The 21,486-nt window shown below is 35.8% G+C and overlaps 2 protein-coding genes and 1 long non-coding RNA gene across 4 annotated transcripts in view; 1 reads left to right on the top strand and 2 right to left on the bottom strand.

Moving 5' to 3' along the window:
* The window catches only part of LOC307169983, a 553,579-nt gene that overhangs the window by 102,751 nt on the left and 429,342 nt on the right, over positions 1-21,486 (top strand). The gene's annotated exons all lie outside the window — the stretch shown is intronic.
* LOC307169933 (uncharacterized protein) lies at positions 382-6,765 on the bottom strand. Of its 2 annotated transcripts, XM_079890811.1 has the most exons (7): positions 6,590-6,765; positions 5,536-5,853; positions 5,117-5,452; positions 2,234-2,545; positions 1,905-2,024; positions 1,805-1,830; positions 382-1,386 (listed from the first exon to the last, which is right to left on the bottom strand). In XM_079890811.1, exons 1-7 carry the CDS (start codon positions 6,678-6,680, stop codon positions 1,366-1,368), a joined length of 1,224 nt encoding a protein of 407 aa, XP_079746937.1. In that variant the 5' UTR covers positions 6,681-6,765; the 3' UTR covers positions 382-1,365. The 2 variants fall into 2 exon arrangements, with proteins under 2 accessions (XP_079746937.1, XP_079746938.1); XM_079890812.1 differs by lacking the exon at positions 1,805-1,830 and having other exon boundaries at positions 6,590-6,676.
* Positions 10,692-12,651, bottom strand: LOC307170426 (CD48 antigen-like). Its single transcript, XM_079891516.1, has 4 exons — positions 12,483-12,651; positions 11,961-12,293; positions 11,583-11,870; positions 10,692-11,470 (listed from the first exon to the last, which is right to left on the bottom strand). Exons 1-4 carry the CDS (start codon positions 12,529-12,531, stop codon positions 11,319-11,321), a joined length of 822 nt encoding a protein of 273 aa, XP_079747642.1. The 5' UTR covers positions 12,532-12,651; the 3' UTR covers positions 10,692-11,318.

Here is a 21,486-nt window from a genome sequence, read left to right as displayed (position 1 = left end):
CCCTAATCAAATTTAGCCTATGTGTGTTTACACCTCGCATGCCTGTATTGTAAACATATAAACTCCTGGATTTCCATCTCAAGAATTTGCTCAGTTTATAGCTCACATAACTTACACAGAGATCTATATTACAGCATACAATGTTATTTTGTTTTAAATATAAATATAGTATCTCACTGCCTTCCTACATGTGCTGCAGATAAACATCCTCCGAAATGAAACTATAACAGGATTTGACCACTTCACCATTCCAATATTAGTGCCACCATTCAATAATAATATTAATAATTACTAAAATTACAGTTGATTAGAGACTCAGTCACTTATTGTGCCTTACAGTCAGTTATTTCTGATAACAATCTCAATTTCGTAAAAAAACTTCTGGAAAAATATTTTTATTGACATTTATCACATGAACATATGAGTAACTTTTAAGTTTATTTAATTGTTTCAGAAAAAAGATCATAGTATTTATATAAAAAATAAAATGAAACTTAAACTTGCCTTATAAAGATTTTGACCAGATGCAACATGTATTATTATGTCACAGTGAAAGCATACGTTTCCCATTCCCTTATCTCTAAGTCAATTGTGAGGATAATGCGGTGCAAAACAAAGAGCAAAACAAGATTTTACAGTGGCATAAAAATATAAAATAATATAAAAATGAAATCAGCAAATATAAAAGCAATATAAAACAGATAAACAGTGTAACGCAGATGTACGTTTGCTATCTTGAAGCCACACACGCTTTTAATCAATCCTTAGATCAGAAGCCTGAAATGTTAAAGGTGAAGGTCTTAAATGATTCAGTGACAGTTCAGTACATATTATTTATATTAAAGTCATACATCATTTCATAACAAACAAATTCACAGATGTTCTCATTAAATACAATTTGTTTTTATGACACTGAATTCACATGAACATACAAAGATCTTCCAAAAACCTTCCAAAGACTATAAAGCACTGTTTTCATTGGTTGCTAAAAAAAAAAGAGTCTGAGCATCTGACAGCATTTTAGATATGGCAAAAAAATGACTCGGATTGCATTATACAGGTATTTGCATTAATGTTGCTAGCACTATGTTTTGATAATGTATATAAATCATACAGTAACATTCTATTGTCAAAAAAACGAATAAAACCGCAAAGCATCAGTGATTGAACATTGATCAATATGGACATCAGAACAACAGTGTTTTAATTAATTAAATGATTCCAGTTGAAAAGCTCATAGTAAGGATGATTCCTCTTGATGAAGCTTGAATCTGAATTTCACCTTTTACCTCCATTCCTGTACATTAGGTCCAGTGTGATTTCACATATCTGATAACACCACGCAAAAATGCAGAACCATCATTCTCATATTACATCACAGACCAGCTGAAACACAAATACAAGAGATAAGATCAGAGCATGAGATACAATCTGCAGCATGCAGAAAATAGTCTTTCGCTGTTTAAACTGAAAAAGTTTCATTAAACGTAATTCCATGATGTTTAATAAATAAATCTAACCAATCAAAATAAGAGGCTGCTTAAAAAACGACGATGTCTCCAAAACTAACATTTGCAAAGTAAAGAAGGCATTGATTTGGATGACAAGACTAGTGTTATTTGCCAAAAGTTTCCTGCTACATTTTGCATTACATTCTTTTTTAAACTGACAAGCTGAGCACAGATGACGGCATCAGTACGGACGATAAAAAAGCTACAAAACAAAAACAAAGCAAGCACAAACACAACATATTTTGTTTGTAATTTTATTATATCTGCTAATAAAAGTGCAAACAGCATCTTACCTGATGTTCAGGATTCCCCCTGATGCCTGTTTAAAAAAAAATCTTAAATCTCAAATGCTTCATGTGTTATATCAGCTGTTTATAATAGGCCTATACTTACCATCTTTTGTTTTACGAGAGACCGTGTTTCGACAGCAAATCGCAACAGCAGCTCCAACCACGACCAGAAGCTGAACAGCAACACCAATTACTGCTATAACACATGGAGACCAATCCTGTGCTGTAATGATAAAGAGATCAACCAATCAGCAATCTGACCATCATTTCTGACTGGCGTTTGCAACTTTCAGTTTTGGTTGTCAGTTACACTATAATATTAATAGTTTACTTAATTAACCTTCATTTCAGAGCATGTAACTTGTTTTCGCAGTGCTGATCTTATTATGCTTTTATATTAATAGCCTGCATTAAAAGACTTCAGATACTCACAAGAGACAGAAAGATTGAATCTCTTGAATATGGTGCGTCGGTTGCCGGTTATATCGAGATGATAAAGTCCAGTGTGTTTAGTACTTGTTTTCCTGATGGTCAGAGATCCGGTCTCGTAGTCCAGCTCCAATTTTCCTCTGAATCTCCCATCAGCGCCATCTAATGTAGCCAAGATCCCAGTGCTGATATTTGCTATGACAGAGTCTTCATATTCACACCTCCATATTATCACATCATCTCTGTGTATTTTAGAAACACCAGATTGTAGAGTGACAGAAGTTCCCTCCATCACCGACAGCCTGTTCCCTCCATCTGTCTCAACATACGGTAAAACACAGGAGAACGTTCACAGACAGATTAAGCATACAGTAAAACCTTTACGCATTTGGCATGTGCTTTTTTACAAAGTTCATCCATTTCTTGGAAATGAAAAAGTCACAATAGAGTCCAAAACATGTCAAAGACAGGCTCAAAGATTTTAATAGCAATCAAGCTCAAGAGCAATACATCACACAATACATCCTCAGCATCAGCCAACCGCAAATAAGCCCATATAAAGACATGTAACTAATGCACAATCCAGTGAGACAGTCTCTCTGAAATTTAATTGAGCATTCAATGTAAACGTGCAACGAGTGTACAGGACACACCAGTGAAGCATTCACAATTTACCCTTACAAATAAGTCAGATAGAATAAATGGTATGCGCATTTGGTGTGCTGTCCGAGGAGAGGGCACCGAGCTCTGTATTTGGCCGAAACCCAAAGTACTCCCCCCAAAAAGTCAAAACTAACGCGGGACAGCAGCCAGAAAATGATGTTGATAACCCCAAAAAACTTGCAGAGTGCGAAGCTGAAGGTGTGCCAATCGTAGAGAGGGGTTAGTCATTGGATCGGAAGGGTTTCTTGCATCAGATGAGAGTTTGATGGTCATGGTATCAGAAGGGTGATACCTCGCTGGTTGTCAGCTGTGGAAGGTCGCACATAGGTGAGCTCTTGCGGGAACAGGAGAGATAACGCTGTTGCGTTAGTGGAACTTCTGCGGGAGCGGATAAGGTAGCACTGCTGCAGCAGTAATCTTATGTTGAAAGGAGAAACGAGGCACGAGGAGATGAAACTGATGCAACAGTGGAACCAAATTTGTTTTTCAGCTAGCATTTCCCAATTGTCCAAAGGATAAGTTGGACGGGGCTCCTGCAGGAGAGGAGGAGGTAGCCCTTCTGCGACAGTAGATGTATGCTGAAAACTCTTGTGGTGGATTTTTAATGAATAAAATAGTCAACTTTATGTCAAACTAATATTAACTCTAACATCTAACCTTACTTCCCTTTTTAGGCCTAACAAAACTAACACTTTGAAACACAATGTACTAAAACGTTCTGCCCTGTGTTTTTGAATGTTGTATGTTGTGTTGCCATACCCCTTTGACTTTGGTTGTGTGAGAGTAAAAATAACAAATATGGGAAATGAAACTAGACAGATGACTAGGTTAGAACCTTGTGATTAACAAGGAAGTAATCATTAAAACAAAGTTTGCTTTACCTGGTAACAGAGGGGTTTTCATATGAAAAATCAATCAAATTCATATAATTTTGCCATACCTCCTTATTCTATAAAAACTGTTGTATTCGTGTTAGCTGGTGAGATTCTCAGTGGAATTTGACTGAGATCCTCCGGCCTTGCTTCTTCTTGGGAGAGATTCCCTGAGAACTGCTCGGGAACTCTTCCGGCCGTGATTAAAGCATTTAAAGGAAATTTGCTGAAGTCTGTTTGTTGATCATTGCTGCGCAGCAAGAAAGCTAGTTAGGGAAGCAAGTTAGTTAGGTAGACTATATATTGAACGTCGATTGGAGACGACCCAGATAGGTAGGTGAGTCGATTATTTATATATATATATATATATATAGCTGAAGGGTAGAGGTGGGCCACAAAGGCTTCCTCAATGGGCGGCTGCTTGGGATAGAAGCCCCAGTGGTCAGCTCCATCAACAGATGAGAGTAGCGAGCGCCCTCTAGCAAATGGGGGTGCACCATGACCGGGAGGTCTAATCGTGCATCTCTGGACAGAAGGGTGCCTGTCTCTGGAGACTGCAGAAACCAGCTGAATCGGACCCCCATACATGTTGCATTCCTTCAGGGCCATCCTCTTCTTCACTGGAATGCTGAAGGGAATTGGTGAAGAGAGCGTTGTCTTCTTGAGAGCATAAATCTATGGCAAGAGTCATATTCCAATAGCTTGAAGGAGAGAGATTATTTAGTGCAATGTTTTATAGAGGATGGCTCTGCCCATCATGTGTGCGCTTGATCGTCATTGGCCTATGCAATTGGGCTTCAGTAATGCAGGAGAAACATGTTTCCTCATAGCGTCAGCTACTAACGCAATGTCAATGGGAACTGGGCAATTCTATTTATTGAATGGTTTTTACTTCTGCAACACTGTAGCTGACATTTTTGCATGGCTTTTATTTCTGTAACATAAGCGGCAATGGATAATTTACCAAACATCTCGAAAATAACTTTACTGAATGATAAAGGAAACAAGAATGTTCAAACCATGAACAAACAAGTGTATACCATGCTGAGCCCTGAAGTATGCATTTTTAATGATGTCAAAATGTATCTTTTTTTTTTTTTCATTTTATAATGTAGGCCCTGTCCCAAATGGCACCCTAAGCACTTGCGGTCTTCCGACACTGCTTTGACTGTCGGGAAGATGTCTGCTGCGGAGCTCACATCAGTGCAGGCTCTGCAAAAGTGCGCATTGAGGGCTCATATCGATTGCAAAACATTTTTGAGAACTTTACACTTGCATTTACATCTAGATTTTTAAACGATTTGTTATGACCCTGAGATCCTTCAAGTGTTTCAACATTAAAATGACTCACCAATGATAGTGACTCTGAAAGTCTTGTGTGTGGTGTAACTGCTGCCGCTCTTGGTGATGTCTACTTCATAAGGTCCAGAGGCTTTGGGTTTGACGTTAGTAATGATGAGCGATCCATTCTGTTTGTTAAGCTGGAGTCGGCTTTTAAATCTCCCATCAAGAACATCAGCAAAGATTTCAGCTGTTTGATTTTTTAGTTGACCAATGAGTGTGCCTTTAAACTTCCAGGTTATCTGATCATCTCTCTGTATTTCAGTAAGACCAGACGGTAGAATGACAGAGTCTCTCTCCAGCACCGGCACGATTGTCACTCCATCTGACACCAGCTTATTCACACCTAATGAACAGAAACATTTCTGTCAGAGAGCAAACACTTCCACCTTGAGTCTCACACCTCATCTAAATATCTGACATACTCACCACTAACGTTGAATGTCTTTGATGATATCCCCCTGTCGCTGTTGATCTCAAGTTTATAAAGTCCAAAGTCTGTGATTCTAACTTTCCTGATCTTGAGATCTCCAGTCTGATTGTCCATCTGCAGTGTGTCTTTATTAGGGTTAACAAGTACTATGTTCTTATTAGATTCACTACTGATTCTAGCAATGAGATCTTCTCCAAACCTCCACTCAATTACACCATCTCTCTGTATTTTAGTAACATCTGTATGTAGAGTGAAAGAATCTCCAACAATCACTGATACAGACTCCACAACATCTGTCTCAGCACCAGACACATCTGCAGAACACACAGAAACAGTTCATTACATTGAGTTTCACTTTAAATATGAAAGCAGAAATAAAATCACCCACCACCTAAACAATATATATATATATTACTCCAATTAATGTCCCGAAGACGAATCAGAGAAATGAGATGCACTAGAAATGAGAGGAAATAGCTTTTGTAACATTATAAACTGCCATTCATTTTTTTTTTTTTTTTTGGTAAAAAATTATTCAGCAAGGATGCATTGAATTGATCAAAACTGACACTAAAGACATTTATAATAAAACAAAAGCTTTCTGTCTCAGATAAATTCTGTTATTTTGATCTTTCTATTCACCAAAGCATCATAAACAACTGTTCTCAATATTGATAATAAAAAAAAATGTTTCATGAGCAGCAAATCAGAATAATTTCTGAAGGGTTATGTGACATAGAAGACTGGAGTAATGATAGTAAACAGTCAGCTTTGATCATAGGAATAAATTACATTTGAAATATTTAATAGAATTTTAAATATTAAAAATATTTCTCAAAATTACTGTCTCGCTGTATTTTGGTACAAATAAATGCAGCCTTGGTGAGCAGAAGATAATTATTTTAACCAAGCTTCCTAAAACACGTTTCAACCAGTACATAAAACCAAAGAATTGCAGCTGAAAAAAAATAATCAAATAAAAATCAATCAAACAAACAAACAAACAAACAAACAAACAAATAAACAAACAAACAAAAACCCAACACTTACCGTTCACAACTAACGAGAAAAGAAACATTAATACAAGGTTCTTTTTCATGCTGATGATAAGTTGAGTCTGGCGACACTGAGGCTCCAGCATGTATCCAGTAGCGCAATTTCAAAGCATGCAAGGGGCGTCGAGGGTAGCCTACGTACTGGCACTTGCGTGTTTCATTATCCGTGTCAAAACTTGACTCCAAAACTGGTACAGTCGAGTTGACTTCTAATGCTTTTTTTAAAATGTGTTTATAGTTTTCAACAATTAAAAACATAACCTAAAATTGGAACAAGAGAACAACACAGAGAAATATAGGCTATATATATCAATTATTATTATTATTATTATTATTATTATTATTATTATTATTATAACTATTATTATTATTATTGTTATTGAGAGTTCCTGGAGCCACCTTCAAAAGGTGAAAGAAGAAAATTAAATGATTGTACAAACAATATGCCTTTCATATTTACACTTAAATATACCTTACATATTTGATCCTCATTAAACAAACCCAATAGAGGATATATTTAAACCCATAGATAAAGGCATCAAGACTGCAAGAAGCACAGGTTAAGTCAAATCTAAAGATATTCAACCTTGTTCTTTAAAGCTTTTTAAACAGCATGTTGTTTAATTTATCAATAGCTAGCTATGTGGTTATTCAAATTTTTGGATCTTTTTTTCTTTTTCTTTTTCTTTTTTTTTTTTTCTTCAGTGATGGGGCAATAATAATACAAATAATAATTTGTTACATTTAGCACTTTTCTAGGTATAGGCTACTCAAAGCACTTACATATGGAAGGGTGAATCTCCTCAACCAAAATAACCTTACACTCTATGCAAGAAATGACATCTGATATAAAAGTTCCTCGTTTAGGAACATTTTCAGTTGATAATGGGTCTCATTCACTAATAATTGCGCACCATTTTGTATTTTAGGCACATTTGAACTTCTCACGAAAACTTCTCGCCTAATTCCGCGTACACATGCATTTATTCTTAACCTAATATCTTAATCTTAAGTCTGATGAATTCCGAGAAGCTACTCGAGGTAAGTAATTTACTTTAATTACCATACTCATATATCATATAGGCTAAGGACTTTCCGCACAGATTTTCTTTCGTCACTCGATCTCTGCAATGACGCATGAGAGTAGAACAAGTAAAACTAGATCCTCGAGCGATAGCAAGTGAGCCGTTTTCTAAACAAGTTCAAACGCAAAAGTGTGTGTGTGTATATAGGCCTATATATACATATAGGATGATTTTTTTCACCTTTTTAAACATCATTATTTTTTGTGCTTATTGAAAAATTATTATCTATTTTTTTTATTATGACTGAATAAAGTATCAGTAAAAGAATCAAAACATAATTGAGGTATTTAAGGTCAGACAACTATTAATGCGATTTTATATACAAAATGTATTGTCCCACAGTATTGCCGTAATTTCCGACGCTGTAATGTCCCTTTAAAAAGTTTTTTTTAAAAGATTGTTTGGGTAGTTTCTATGGAGATGAACAATGACATCACAGCACATGTCTGACATGGAGGAGATTTTAAATTTCTTCAGCAACTTGGAGAAGAAAACTCAAGGTAAATTTAGCTTGAAATGAAAATATTTTTATTGTATGTCATTTCCAAACATATGGCGTAACATCAAATGAGTTTGTAAATAAATTGATGTTTTAACTCAAATAGATGTATTTTGTATGCAATGCTAGCTACCAATTCATAGCTAATCTGTAATTAGCTTGGATTTTTTTTTACAAAATACTGTAGGATTATCATTTCCACCACCGTCATTTCCACCACATTACCTTCTTGGGTGGAAATGACAAAGATGTGGTGGAAATTACATTTATGCTTACAAGGTGGAATTCATAGATTGAGTGGCTACATATGAATATTTTATTTATTGAAATGTACAACACTAATGTATTTATTCAAATATATATTTGTTGAAATGCCTTTTCATCTATTTTTAAGATGCTGCGGAGGTCAACTGGATAAAGGTCTCACTATTTGTGGTTAAGTTGTTTACAGTAAGACTGTAACTGTTCATCTGGTTATGGAACCAAACAGACTAATGACTAATGATTTGTTAAATGGGTTTCAACTAAATGTTTTCTGTTTTTCTACATGGACGTCCATTCATTGTCATTTCCACAATACCCAGTCATTTCCACCACCTCATAACTTTTTAAAAAATATGTACAAAATTCTAATCACTCATTAAAAATTTCTGCATAGTTTATGGGATAATGTTCCACTTAATGTAATAACACAAGTAGTTATTTTTCTGAAATGTATCTAACCAATGCAATATTATATTTCAGGTTGTGGTGGATTAAGCTTTGTGTTTGGGCCTCATGACAATTAATTTACTTAATCCACAAATCTATGGTAATTGCAATATAGATATAAATTGGTAAAACTATGTGTGAAAGTGTCTTACACTGTTAAGATATTATGCATATCATAATAATTTTAAATAATAATCAAATATTTGCATGTGATGGAAATGACATTTGTTCAGTGCGGATCGGAAAATATGTCAAAAAACACCAATTTGTCTTATAATGTAAGTGCGTTCTCTTATGGATCATTAAACTAGACTAGTTAATATTTAACTGTTAGACTGTGACAATTTTGATTTGAACACTTTTTCCCCCTCAAGTTCACAAGGCCAAAAGTGCCTGTAATTGAAGAACCACCCATATATATAAAACGCACCTTTACTTGCTCTTTTACTGATATAGGCCTGATAGTCAATATGTGTGTGACTGTGTGTAGCATATATCAATATATAAGTAGGCTATATCATAATGTTTGTCTATGTTTAAAATATAATCTTAACATAAAGCCATAGTTTTCTGAGGAATGTCTGTAACCAGAGTTGATGAACTCCATTGACTTCCATAGGAAAAAATAAATAAATTACACTATGCAAGTCGACTTTCTTCAAAATATCTTCTTTTGTGTTCAGCGGAAGAAATAAATTCATACAGGTTTGAAACTTGAGGGTGAGTAAATGATGAAAGAATTTACATTTTGAAGGGAACTATTCCTTTAATGTGGCAAATACACTTGTTAATTCATCCTAAATTAAGATGAAACAAGCTGACTGGAAAAAGGTGAAGGTTGTAACTTGTCAACTCAAAAAATTGACTTTATGCAAATAAATGTCAACATTCTTTGTTTTCATTTTGATAATTATATTGAAAAACAACTGTTAAGATTATTGCACATAAAAATTTTAAATCACCATATAGCCTATTTATGTTTTTAAAATGATTTCTTTCATTTCATTTGCCATTTGAAAACATAAATGATAAGCCTGCACATATTAAGAAATGTCTCCTGTTGGTTTTAAATCCCAGTTTTTCCTTTTTCAAATGTCACATTAAGAAACAGTAGGCTACACAAATTGAAAAAAAAAAAAAAAAAAAAAAAACACTTTAGTACTGTATTTCACACAAAATGTTTGCATCCCACACCATGACAGCTAAAAACTGTATTTCATATTGGCTATATTTTTAAAGTAATAGAGCACTGTTGGAGACTTTGCTATTATTGGTTTGGCAGTTGTATAAAAAAAATAAACGAAAAAATAAAAAAACAAACAAAAAAAAAACACGGAAAACAAGCCAGTTTATGCAATTTGGTTATTCTTTCTGTAAAGTAGATACAGTAAACTAGTTTTTTTTTTTTTTAAATCATTGTCATTATTTTTATAAATAGCCTGCTATTTTATTAAAGTGTGTGTATCGTTTATCACTAGAGAGCCATCTAGTGTCCTAACCAGGAACTCTCCTTTCAGAAAAGGTGAAAATAAGATCCACTGACATAAATACATTCAATAGAAATTAGTTGATGAGACACGGTGTTCATATTGTTAAGGATTGAGTTGAATCCCTAAAATGTATTAGGCTAAAAGACACGTAAATATTAATGAATTCCTCCTGTTGTTTTTAAATCCCAGGTTTTAACAAATGCGAATAAAAACACTTCATATTTTACACAAATTTTTAACATCCCAGACCAGCAGAGGACCAAAAACTGTATTTCAAATATATATACATAATATTTAAATAATGACTGTTTTAGTGTTGGAAACTGTAACTTTTATTAAATGTAAAATAATAATGAACAAAGAAACTCCATGAAGATCAACCAGTAAAAAAAGCCAAAAAGCCAAAAAAATTAATATAAAATAAATCAGAATCAGTGGATCCAAGGGTATTTTTACACGACAACGATGTACTATAAACGGAAAAGTTTACCATTTGCATTTTCCACGCACAGACCACAACATTTTCAAAACAATCCCCATTCACACGGTTCAGCAAAAACATTGTATTTTAATGCCAGGCCAGTAGATGGAGATGTCATTCTGTAACTAAACATGTAATAGGCATGAGCATGAAGTCACCGTTTACACAAATTCATGTTTTTGTAGTTTAAACAGAGACGATAACAGTATAGTAAAAAAAAAAAAAAAAAAAAAATCTTGCCATTTGAAACCCATTTTCAAAAGTATGTTTTCAGGCACCAAAAACACTGTTATTGTGTAAATGAACAGCCAAAACGGATAAAAGTTTTCAGTTTTTAGTTGAGTAAACGGCCCCTTAGTGAGTTTGTGAAACCAAGAATAAACCCTCAAACTAAAGTAATCTTTAATCTTTGCTAATTAGATGAATTGTATTGTTTTGTTTGTTACGCACGCTCATCATTATGAACACCTCATCCCAGAACGTGCCTCCTTTTCACCTCTCCTGGATGTGATGATGTCATAAACTAAAACAAAAACAGTAGCCACGCCCACCAGAACAGAGAGGACCAATCGGGCGACAACTTCAGAAGCATCACAACAGAAAGCGCAATCTGAGGAAATAAAAAAAACAACATAATACACTTGTGAAAGACCAACAACATACAGTACAAAACAAATAAGGCATCCAAGATAATTTTGTCAATAATTAGTAATGTAACACACCTGAACATGGCTGGCAGAGATCAGTGTTGTTGAGATGTGTGGTCTGGTTGCTGATGGGATTGTTCAGCACACAGCTGTAGGAATCATCCAGACACTCCAGATGTAAAGAGAGGCTTCTGTTGCGATCACACACGCTGATGCTGGACAATACACTGGTTCCTTTGTACCAGGAGAGAGTCGCATCACTCACATTCAACACTGAACACAGCAGCACACATTTGGACTCTGATGATCCTGATGATGAATTTGGTGGGAATTCACTGATAATAACCGGAATGGGCAGACGAGCTTAAAAACATGAAAGAATAAAGAGAAATGTAGCTTTCCTGCAACTGTCATAGCATACAAACACAGTGCCGCCTGTTTATCTCTACTCACCGTAGACAGTAATGCTGAATCTATGTTTGGTACTTGTTTCACTGCTGATGGTTATTTGATAAACTCCAGAGTCTGTGATTCTGGTGTTCGTGATGGTCAGAGATCCAGTCTGATGATCCAGCTTCAGTCTGTCTCTGAATCTTCCTTCAAGAACATCATCCTTTATTGAGATGTCGTTGGTCACACGGTTGATTTTCGCTAAAAGAGGCCCGTTGGTTTTAAAGTTCCACATGATCAGATCTTTGGGCTGTAGTTCAGTGTCAGCCTGTAGAGTGACTGAATCTCCCTCCATCACTGACACTGACTTCACTGCATCTGTGTCACCAAACACACCTGAAGAACAAAGAAAAAACAAGTCAATTGTGCAGATTAAGGATCTTAAATATATCTAAATCAAGCTTTAACTGAACTTTGTGGTATTGAAACAATTGCAAACTCTGGAAAGTCCAATTTTGGCTTTCAAATGAGATCCTTTAAGATAAATAGATCTCAGAGACGCATCTTCTTATGTTTGTAACTTACCAAACAAACGGCAACAGCACAAACAGAACAAAATTGATCTGTCGAACATTTTCCTCAGCAGTTCAGGGATCTGAAGTAGTATCACTCAAAGTGCTCAAGCTTTAAACTCGGAAAGCGCTGTGGTTTGCAGTCGATGAGAACAAGCCCGATCTCCTCCGCTTCTTTCTCCTCCCTCCACAGATACCACAGCAAATCTGATCATGCAAAATGGTGGACATGTAAGAGAGTTTCCTGCTAAAAAAACAAACACCTTGGCTGAAATGATTTCACTTACAAGTCACTGTGAATTCAATGAAGCCGTTTGCAAAGTGCAATCCCTACAATTGGACAACTTTACATCTGGTCTGTTTTTTGTTGTATTGTCGCAATCCTGCTAAATAATGTGCATGTGCTCAAACGTAGATCGTTGATGCTTGTGAGCCTACAGAAAACAGGACGACTGCTGATTGTCATGATAACAGCGTGATTTCTTTCACACTGAACTAAACCCAGAAAGCAACATAGTGTCGGGCCAAATCCGGGCCACATCTGGATTCCATGCGTACCAGATGTGGGCCGGATCTGGGCCGACACTGTCTGGGGAGATTAATTCTTGTTACTTTTTGCAATAAAAGCTGCAGTGTAGTAAGTTAAATGTTGGAAAACTAATCAGTTTTCCACTTTTAGGGTATACTTTTATATATCCTTTGCATTTTTCTTGTACAGACGACAGCATTGTCTAAACGATCCCCATTTTGATCAGCGGAAACGACTAAAAACACTGTTTTCTGCTGTCAGGCCAGTGGATGGCGATGCCACTTTGTGAATAAACACTACACGCCTATAGACTGAACATGTAATACACATACACATGGCATAACCGTTTTCACTAATACGAGTTTTGTAGTTTACACGATAATTATAGACAATAATGGTATCAATTTCAAAGGTTTGTGTTTTCGGGCCCCCAAAATGCCATTGTTGAGTAACTGAACGTCCAAAACGCATAAAAAACACATAGAAGCTTTCCATTTTTAGTTGAAAATGGGGTTGTGTAAATGGCCTTTTAATGTGATCATGAAGGCAATAAAATCATGTCACGAACAAATGGATTTAAAAATAAATAAATAATCCTATTGTGTTTTTGCTGTGACTGTGATTCTGTGTTTGGGAGTCAAAATGAAACTTGCTGCTCTGGAAAGAAATGTGGTTTGATGTGGTAACTGATTGTACTGGAAAAACAGCTTGTGCAATAGTGGCCTTTTTGTTCCCCGTTCCTGCTGATATGATGCTCACAAAACAGTTTTTCTATAAAAATATAATACTATTAATGCTGATGTTTGACATACCAAAGCGTTCTTCTTATTGTTTGAATGTGACACATTAAAATGCCATATACTTTGGATTAAGATTGACTTGATTGTTCATGACCTTGATCTTGCAGTGCGATGTTTTAGTAGAACTTATCAAGCTTCTCAGAAATAACCGTTGCTATCAAACCTAGATCCCACATCCTGAAGATGACCAGATGACATTAAAAAAACATGTTTTTTTGTGTGCATCAATGCCTGGACAGAAAACAGTCAACAACCCAGACAAAGCGCAACAACCCCGACTGAATCCAATATGGCCGCTCAGCACATCAACAGTAGTAAAACGGTAAAATACTGTTCATTAGCACTTCTGTTGTCTGTGCCTTAAAAGTCAGTTGTGCACACAGTGCTATCCAACATCTATTTGTGGACATGACATTATCTGTGCAAAATACCGAAAGCACAACAAAATTTTGCCTGGACGCGTCCACCTTTTTTTTTTTTTTTTGCAGGACAGTGGCTCTCCATGAGTGAAGCTTGACGTGTGTGAATATTTTGGTTTGGGGTGGAGAAGGTAATTCATTTTTTAATCTATAAAATGTTCCCAAATGAACCAATAAATGATGTGGAATCCTTTTTTCATGTACCATCAACATTTGTGCAGTAGAGGGTTAAACATTTGTTTGGCCCAACATAAAAATTTTGACTAAATGTAATAAAGTTAAAAATGCTAGTGTGAACTAATTTGACCAAAACCAACTAAGATGTGTTGACCCAACTGTATTTACATCAAGGTGGAAAAGGACTTTCATCATATAAAACAAAAAAGATTATATCAAACTTATTAATAAATTTTACCTTGCTGGAGAAATCAGGTTATATTAAATGACAGTTATGCGTCAGTAAAACATTGTTTTTACAGGTTGGTTAAATTCAGTTATAATCAGTAATCTCAAATCATTTATTTCATTTCAACAAAACATTTATTTAACCACAGCAAAAGTAAATGTATTACTCATTGTTATTTTTTTATCTCTTTTTTTGTTTATTTAAAATTAGACAAATCTGATATCATTTTAATCTCCAATATGTTATTTAACAGTTCATATGGTTATTTAACGCTTCGTTAACTAGCAGAAGACACTTGTTGGGTTTAAATCCCAGCTGTGCAGGCGGGGCATGTTGTCACATTGGATTACAATGAGCCCCTATTAGAAATGCTATTCTATTCTAAACTTTTATGAATTCTATTGAGAAACCATGTGAAAAAAGACTGAGAGTCAATGTTCAGAAATTATTTATTATTATGTTTTGAACTAGCTGTGTTTTCCTGTGTGTTTGTTGTCAAACACATTTTTTTGTTGTTTTTGAGAAAATATTTTATTTCGTCTTGTATATTTTTTATTAGATCAGATAATATTTTAGTCATATGGTTATGATACAATCCACCTTTGGGGCATGTTTCACATTTCACTTCCATTCTTTCGGGGTAAATCAAGAAAAAAGTATACAACATATTAATGAAACAAAACCACATAATTGTAATAGACGTGTGAAATTAATGCAAGAACATATAAATACTATAAACCTAATAAGGAAAGTCAAAAAATGCTCTCCTATACATTTTCCAAATAGAACAGATTATTATTTTTTTTTAAATCAGCATATGACCAGCTTCATATGTTGGTGTCAGGAATCTTGATCTTCAAGAAGAAGAAACTGGATTAAATATTCTGAATGATACTATAAGAAAAAAAATGAGGATGATGAAGATCTCAAAGATGAAGTTTGCAGCATAGCAGTAGAAAGTACATTGGCATCAAAATGAACCCTGAACATCCACATCTCAAACCTTTTATCCTGTTACAGTTTACATACATTTTACAAAATAAGGTGGATACAATGTATATGATTACAAAAACAATTCATCATATTTCTCAGGACCATCATAAAGTACTGTTCTACAAAATGGTCATTTCAAAACCTTGGACGACCACCCTATCCCAACACCTAAACCTAACCCTACCCATAACTTTTCCCTAAAATCAGAGGGAAATGATTGGTGAATAACACTGATGTTGAAGCACCTCACCCTGGTTCTAAGCCTAAACTTGACATAAACTGTAAACTTGTCCCTCAAATCTGATTGGTTGATTGGAAAGTTGTTCCTGGATCAACAAAGATGTTGATCCAGGAACATGTGGTACTTGGTGAAATCATGTTCACCGCCTATACATATAGTAATACAATTTACAATACAATTAGTTTTATATACAGTATAAACTACAGCATAAACTACATGTAAAAATGGCAGAGAGGAGAGTGAGCCAATCAGGAGTTGGAGGTGTGTCAACTCATGATGGAGGAGAGTGAGCCAATCAGCCGTTGGGGGCATGTTCATTCTTGATGGGGGAGGAGAGAGAATGAGCAAGAGGGAGATTTGAAGAAAGACTGTGGAAAGAGAGATGGCTGAGTGACATTACAAAAGAGAAAAGCTCAGAGGAATATCACACACAAAAAAAAAAGAGTTATGATGAGGCAAGAGCTTTAGGAACTGCTTTAATATTAGAAAAGCTTTCCAGGTCTGGAGAGACCTAAATGGGGAGGCCTGAAAATGGATGCCAATGTTGCTTTCTCTCTGCTCTATCCGTGAGTTAAACTTACGAAACTTACATACTGTACTTTTAAGTGACTGCATAGTTTTCCATGACAAGTGCCGATGACTAGAAAATTCATAATAATTCATAATGACGTCAGACTGAGCTGTAACCTGTGCGTCTAGATCGTTATTATGAACTGTAATGTCACTGTTCTTCATTTTAAACTGAAAACATATAAGGGCAGTGCACTTTTCTATGTAATGATATCTGAATTGAAACCACACACACATGAAACTTAAAAGGCACTTACAGATTTTAGAGATCTGAGACAGATTTAAGGCTCATAGTACTGATCATGTCGCCGCATCCTGATGTCTGCTTAAACATTAACAACATACTCAATTAAACACATCATTTATTTGGTGAATTAGAAGTAAATATATATTTTTTGTATCTTTTACATTTTTTTTCACCACAATAAATCTTATATTTCCATCTGGTTAAATTGTCTATTTCTAATATTTACCTTTCTGACACCTGCAGCAACAGGCAACCACACAAACAGCCACCATGGAAACACCACCAACTATTCCTGCTACAGCAGCTGGAGACACACCTGGATCTGGAACAGCTAAAGACAGAGAGTCATTATTTCTTAAAAGAGCAACTGATATTACTGGTCTCCTTGATTGTTTTTTTTTTTTTTTTTTTACTTTGGTCATCAGTTGTATGATATTGTATGATTAATGGCTCCATCTGGAGGGTTTTTAAGCAATAGCAGCTAAAACAGCATCAGAGCACTGAAAACTCAACAGGAAACATCAGCACAAACAAATGGACTTAATGCATTCTCATGTTAATAACATTAGTAAACATGTGATTGCTGTGATAGTGACAATGTGTATCATTTTGACATGCATGATATTCACTTCACATACAGTATGTACAAAAAAAAAAAAAAAAAACATGTATTGGGTTGATTAAAAACTGTTTTCTAAAACTGCTCAAGGGAAATTGCTCTAAATGATTAAATGAGACTCACCAGTGACAGAAACACTGTATCTCCTAATGATGCTGAATCTGCTGCTGGGCATCCATAGTTTATATTCTCCAGAGTGTGTGTTTGTGGTGTTCGTGATGGTCAGAGATCCAGTCTGATGATCCAGCTTCAGTCTGTCTCTGAATCTCTCTTTACACTGAACATCTGTACAGATCTTACTCTGATCTCCAGTGATTTCAGCGATAAGAGTGTCATTATAATGATTTTATAAATTTTATAAAATACCACGTCAACGAATCATTTTGTTTTGTTACATCAGTATGTAAAGTAACAGAATCTCCCTCTTTCAGTGACTTTCTAATCATTTTATCAGCAGTAAAAACACCTGAAACACACAAAAAAAGTATTATTGACCCGCACATGTTACACATGTACATGTATTATATAGTTTAATGCATTATTAAATGAATTTAAACAACTGTATTACAATATTACATTTTAAATAATACAGAATAGTTCATTGTTGTGATCAAAAACAATGTAAGCTGTAAATGTACTAGAAAGTCTGAATGTTACAATTATAATAAAAATGATGGTCTGAGTTAAACATACAATAACCTGCTTTTAACTCAATAACTCACCAGTGACAATAACTATAAAGAACTTTTCACTGTCACTGTTGCCACTGCTGATGATCTTTAGTTTATAAACTGCAAATATGTTTTTGATGTGTCTGGTGTTTGTGATGGTCAGAGATCCAGTCTGATGATCCAGCTTCAGTCTGTCTCTGAATCTCTCAGTGCCATCATTACACTGAACATCTGAACAGATCTTACTAAGATTTCCAGCAATCTCAGCTATTTGGATATCATTAAAATACCACATAATCTTCTCTTGTTGGTTTGTTTGAACACCAGTGTGTAGAGTGACTGAATCTCCCTCCATCACTAACACTGAGACTCTTTCAGCAGCAAACACACCTGAAGAAGAATTGAAGAGTTAAATATAAGAACAAAATTAGATAACAGTAAAGTGCAGTGAAAATCTTGCTTTGTTCTGTTAATTTTAGGGAGGAAGTTAGATAAGATTCTTAAGGGTTTATGCATTGTCATGCTTTTTTATGTGTTGTAATGTGTTGTATTGTCTAAATGCTGTAGCGAATGGCTTTCAGGAAATGAGATGAAACTGAATACATGTAAACAAACAGCTGAAGAACACATTCACTCATCAGACAAACATACATGAGTCACATGGTCATGGATGATCTTAAAACTCATCAACTCATAAACTCACCTTCTCATACAAAACACCTTCTCATACAAAACACCTTCTCATACAAAATTGACTCGTAGACCCCGGTTGAAATTGGTTTATTGCTATTTGCACCGTATTAATTCATGTTTTTATAAATTTATTTTAAATGATACAGTATCAATGCCTTTGGTTTTGCATGGATTTACAGAATACAATATAAAAAGTTTCAAGACTGATTTTAAACAATAAATATTAGATAACATAACTCTTCACAGTAAAGTGCATTGATTGACTAAACAATACTCACGAGTGACATTAAATCTCTTTATGATGCTGCTGTTTATGTCTAGTTTATATAGTCCAGCATCTGTGATTTCAATGTCTGTGATGGTCAGAGATCCAGTGTTATGATCCAGCTTCAGTCTGTCTCTGAATCTCGCTTTACACTGAACATCTGTACAGATCTTACTCTGATCTCCAGTGATTTCAGCGATGAGAGTGTCGTTATAATACCATGTCATCACATCATTTGGGTTGTTTATTACACCAGGATCTAAAGTGACAGATTTTCCCTCCTTGACTGATATCGTCTTTATTTCATTTTGTTCATCAGCCAAAACACCTGAAACACAAACCAACAGATGATTAGAAGATCTTTTATTGAAAACAATCTGCTTTCCCTCCCCTGATCCAGTAATATCCCCCAAATATGCTGCTTCAAATTATTTTGACTGTTCCTCTAAAATATTAATAAAGATTCATGATGAATGGTCGGGACTAAATTTCACATCAACATCACAAACATATATACAACTTTAACAATTTCATCCTTAGCCCTCAGAAACTTACAACAGCAATAACTAAAAATCACTAAAACTCAATCAAATTCAAACTGCGTCACATTCCGACTGCATGCTTTTTGTTTCATTATCATTAGCTGGAAAAGACATTGTAACAAACAAATGCACTTACCAGCCACGAATGCACACACTGAGAACAAAATAAAGACCCTCATTTTACCATATAGAGTCACAGAATGCTGATTCTGTGGAAATAAAAGCTTTTGTCTGTGTAAATACACAATTAAAATTGCGTTCTTCTGTATAAGAGCAAACTGAAAGCCGTTTAGGTCTAATTGTGTCTGTAACTGATGTGCCCAGGTAAAATTCTCATCTTCTTGCCCCACCTTTTTTTTTAACAAGGGCTTTCCAGAAAGCAGGTTATGCAACATACCCAGGTAAATTTACTCAATGTATAAGTGGATAACCTTCACTTTCAGTTCCAAAAATAACTTTCAGGTTATGTCAGTATAGCAATAGTAACTTAATTTCTGAACATAACCTGCTCTGGAACAACAGTTTACTGATGAGGCTCCAGTGGGCGTGACAGATATATTATTTAGATATATTAGGGTGTACTCACACTAGGCACGGTTGCCATGAACTGGGCCCGAGTACGATTGTCCCCCCTCCCCACTCCCCCTCTGGCCTGCACTCACATAGGGTTTCAGCATTCGTGCCGGAGCACGCTTACGTCATTATGGTGCGACGGTTTCGGGATAAACAGGAAGAGCGGCGCTCTCACTGAACACAATGGAGTCCATCGCTCTGTTTACTTTGTGGATAATTTTGAGTCGTTTGGTCCACGGTGGTCCACAGCCCTCTCACAGCCTGTTGTTAAACAGATCTATCGCCTTTGTGGCACGAAAATTTTCACGTAATCGTGCTGCTCGTATGAGGAGGTTTTGAAGCGTCGCAAAACTGTGACGTCACGCGTCCTGTTCCGTGCTCCAGCACGGTTAGCGCTCACACTGCATGCGAATCGCGCCCGAGTCCAACTGAACCGTGCTCTGGCCCACCTCTTCCAAGCGGGCCAGGGCCGGCTAATCGAGCCGCGCCCGGGCACGGTTCGGAGCACTCACACTAGTCAAACGAACCGCGCTTTGGTGGTCAAACGCACTCGGGCACGGTTCAAACTGGCTAGTGTGAGTACACCCTTATTGCTGGCCACTCTGAAATTGCCTACCCTACCTTTAAAATCCCCCAACACGGCACCACCTCGCAATATAAAGCCCCGCCCCCAGCTCCCCCGATAAAATATGTTCCCACGGATATGGTTGCTAATGTAGTTATAAGGTATGTTTTTTGACTGACAGGTTAAGCAGTGTTCACTGCTCCCTACTCCCTGCACAGGATATCTGTTGAAGTGGACTTTGTTGACTATAATCGCTCATTTGGAACTCCCTATCATCAAAGAAAGGCAACGATGGGGTCGTATAACATAACTATTGTAATTTACTTTAAAATGTAACATAACAAAACATATAATATACATATCAAACAAACATTGTGTCCTATATCTGATAAATATAATTAAAACATGTTCATTGCATAGACTTCTTGTATATTTAATTGACTATTGGAGTAGACTATTCACAGATTTGATGCTGTACTGTAACTGTCATTCATTATTATTTGGTTAACTATGTGTAAATGTGTTCTTACCCAATCAACACGTGAGATCATGCGATGATCACAGTGACATCACACCATTCTCATACTGCAATGATACCCATAGTGTGTGAGCAATACATTAGCTCATTGTGAATTCAATATGCTGAGCAGGTTGAGAGGAGGCAGTTCAAATGTTGGTCACCGGGGAGGACATTATACTTCCTGTTTCTCAACACTGGAAAAACACGGCTACTGCAGGATTTGTTAGCAACCCGTTTGTGCTTGTGCTCTGGAATCACATGGCTTCAGTAATCAAACCAGCAAATAAAATGATTGCATTGACATTTCACCATCTAGGTTAACTATAGACCCGATATAGTCCGGTTATGAGTAACCCACTTCTAG

This window comes from Squalius cephalus (genome assembly GCF_949319135.1).
Source record: "Squalius cephalus genome assembly, chromosome: 13".
Taxonomy (NCBI): Eukaryota; Metazoa; Chordata; class Actinopteri; order Cypriniformes; family Leuciscidae; genus Squalius; species Squalius cephalus.
This window is presented reverse-complemented; position numbering and strand designations above follow the sequence as displayed.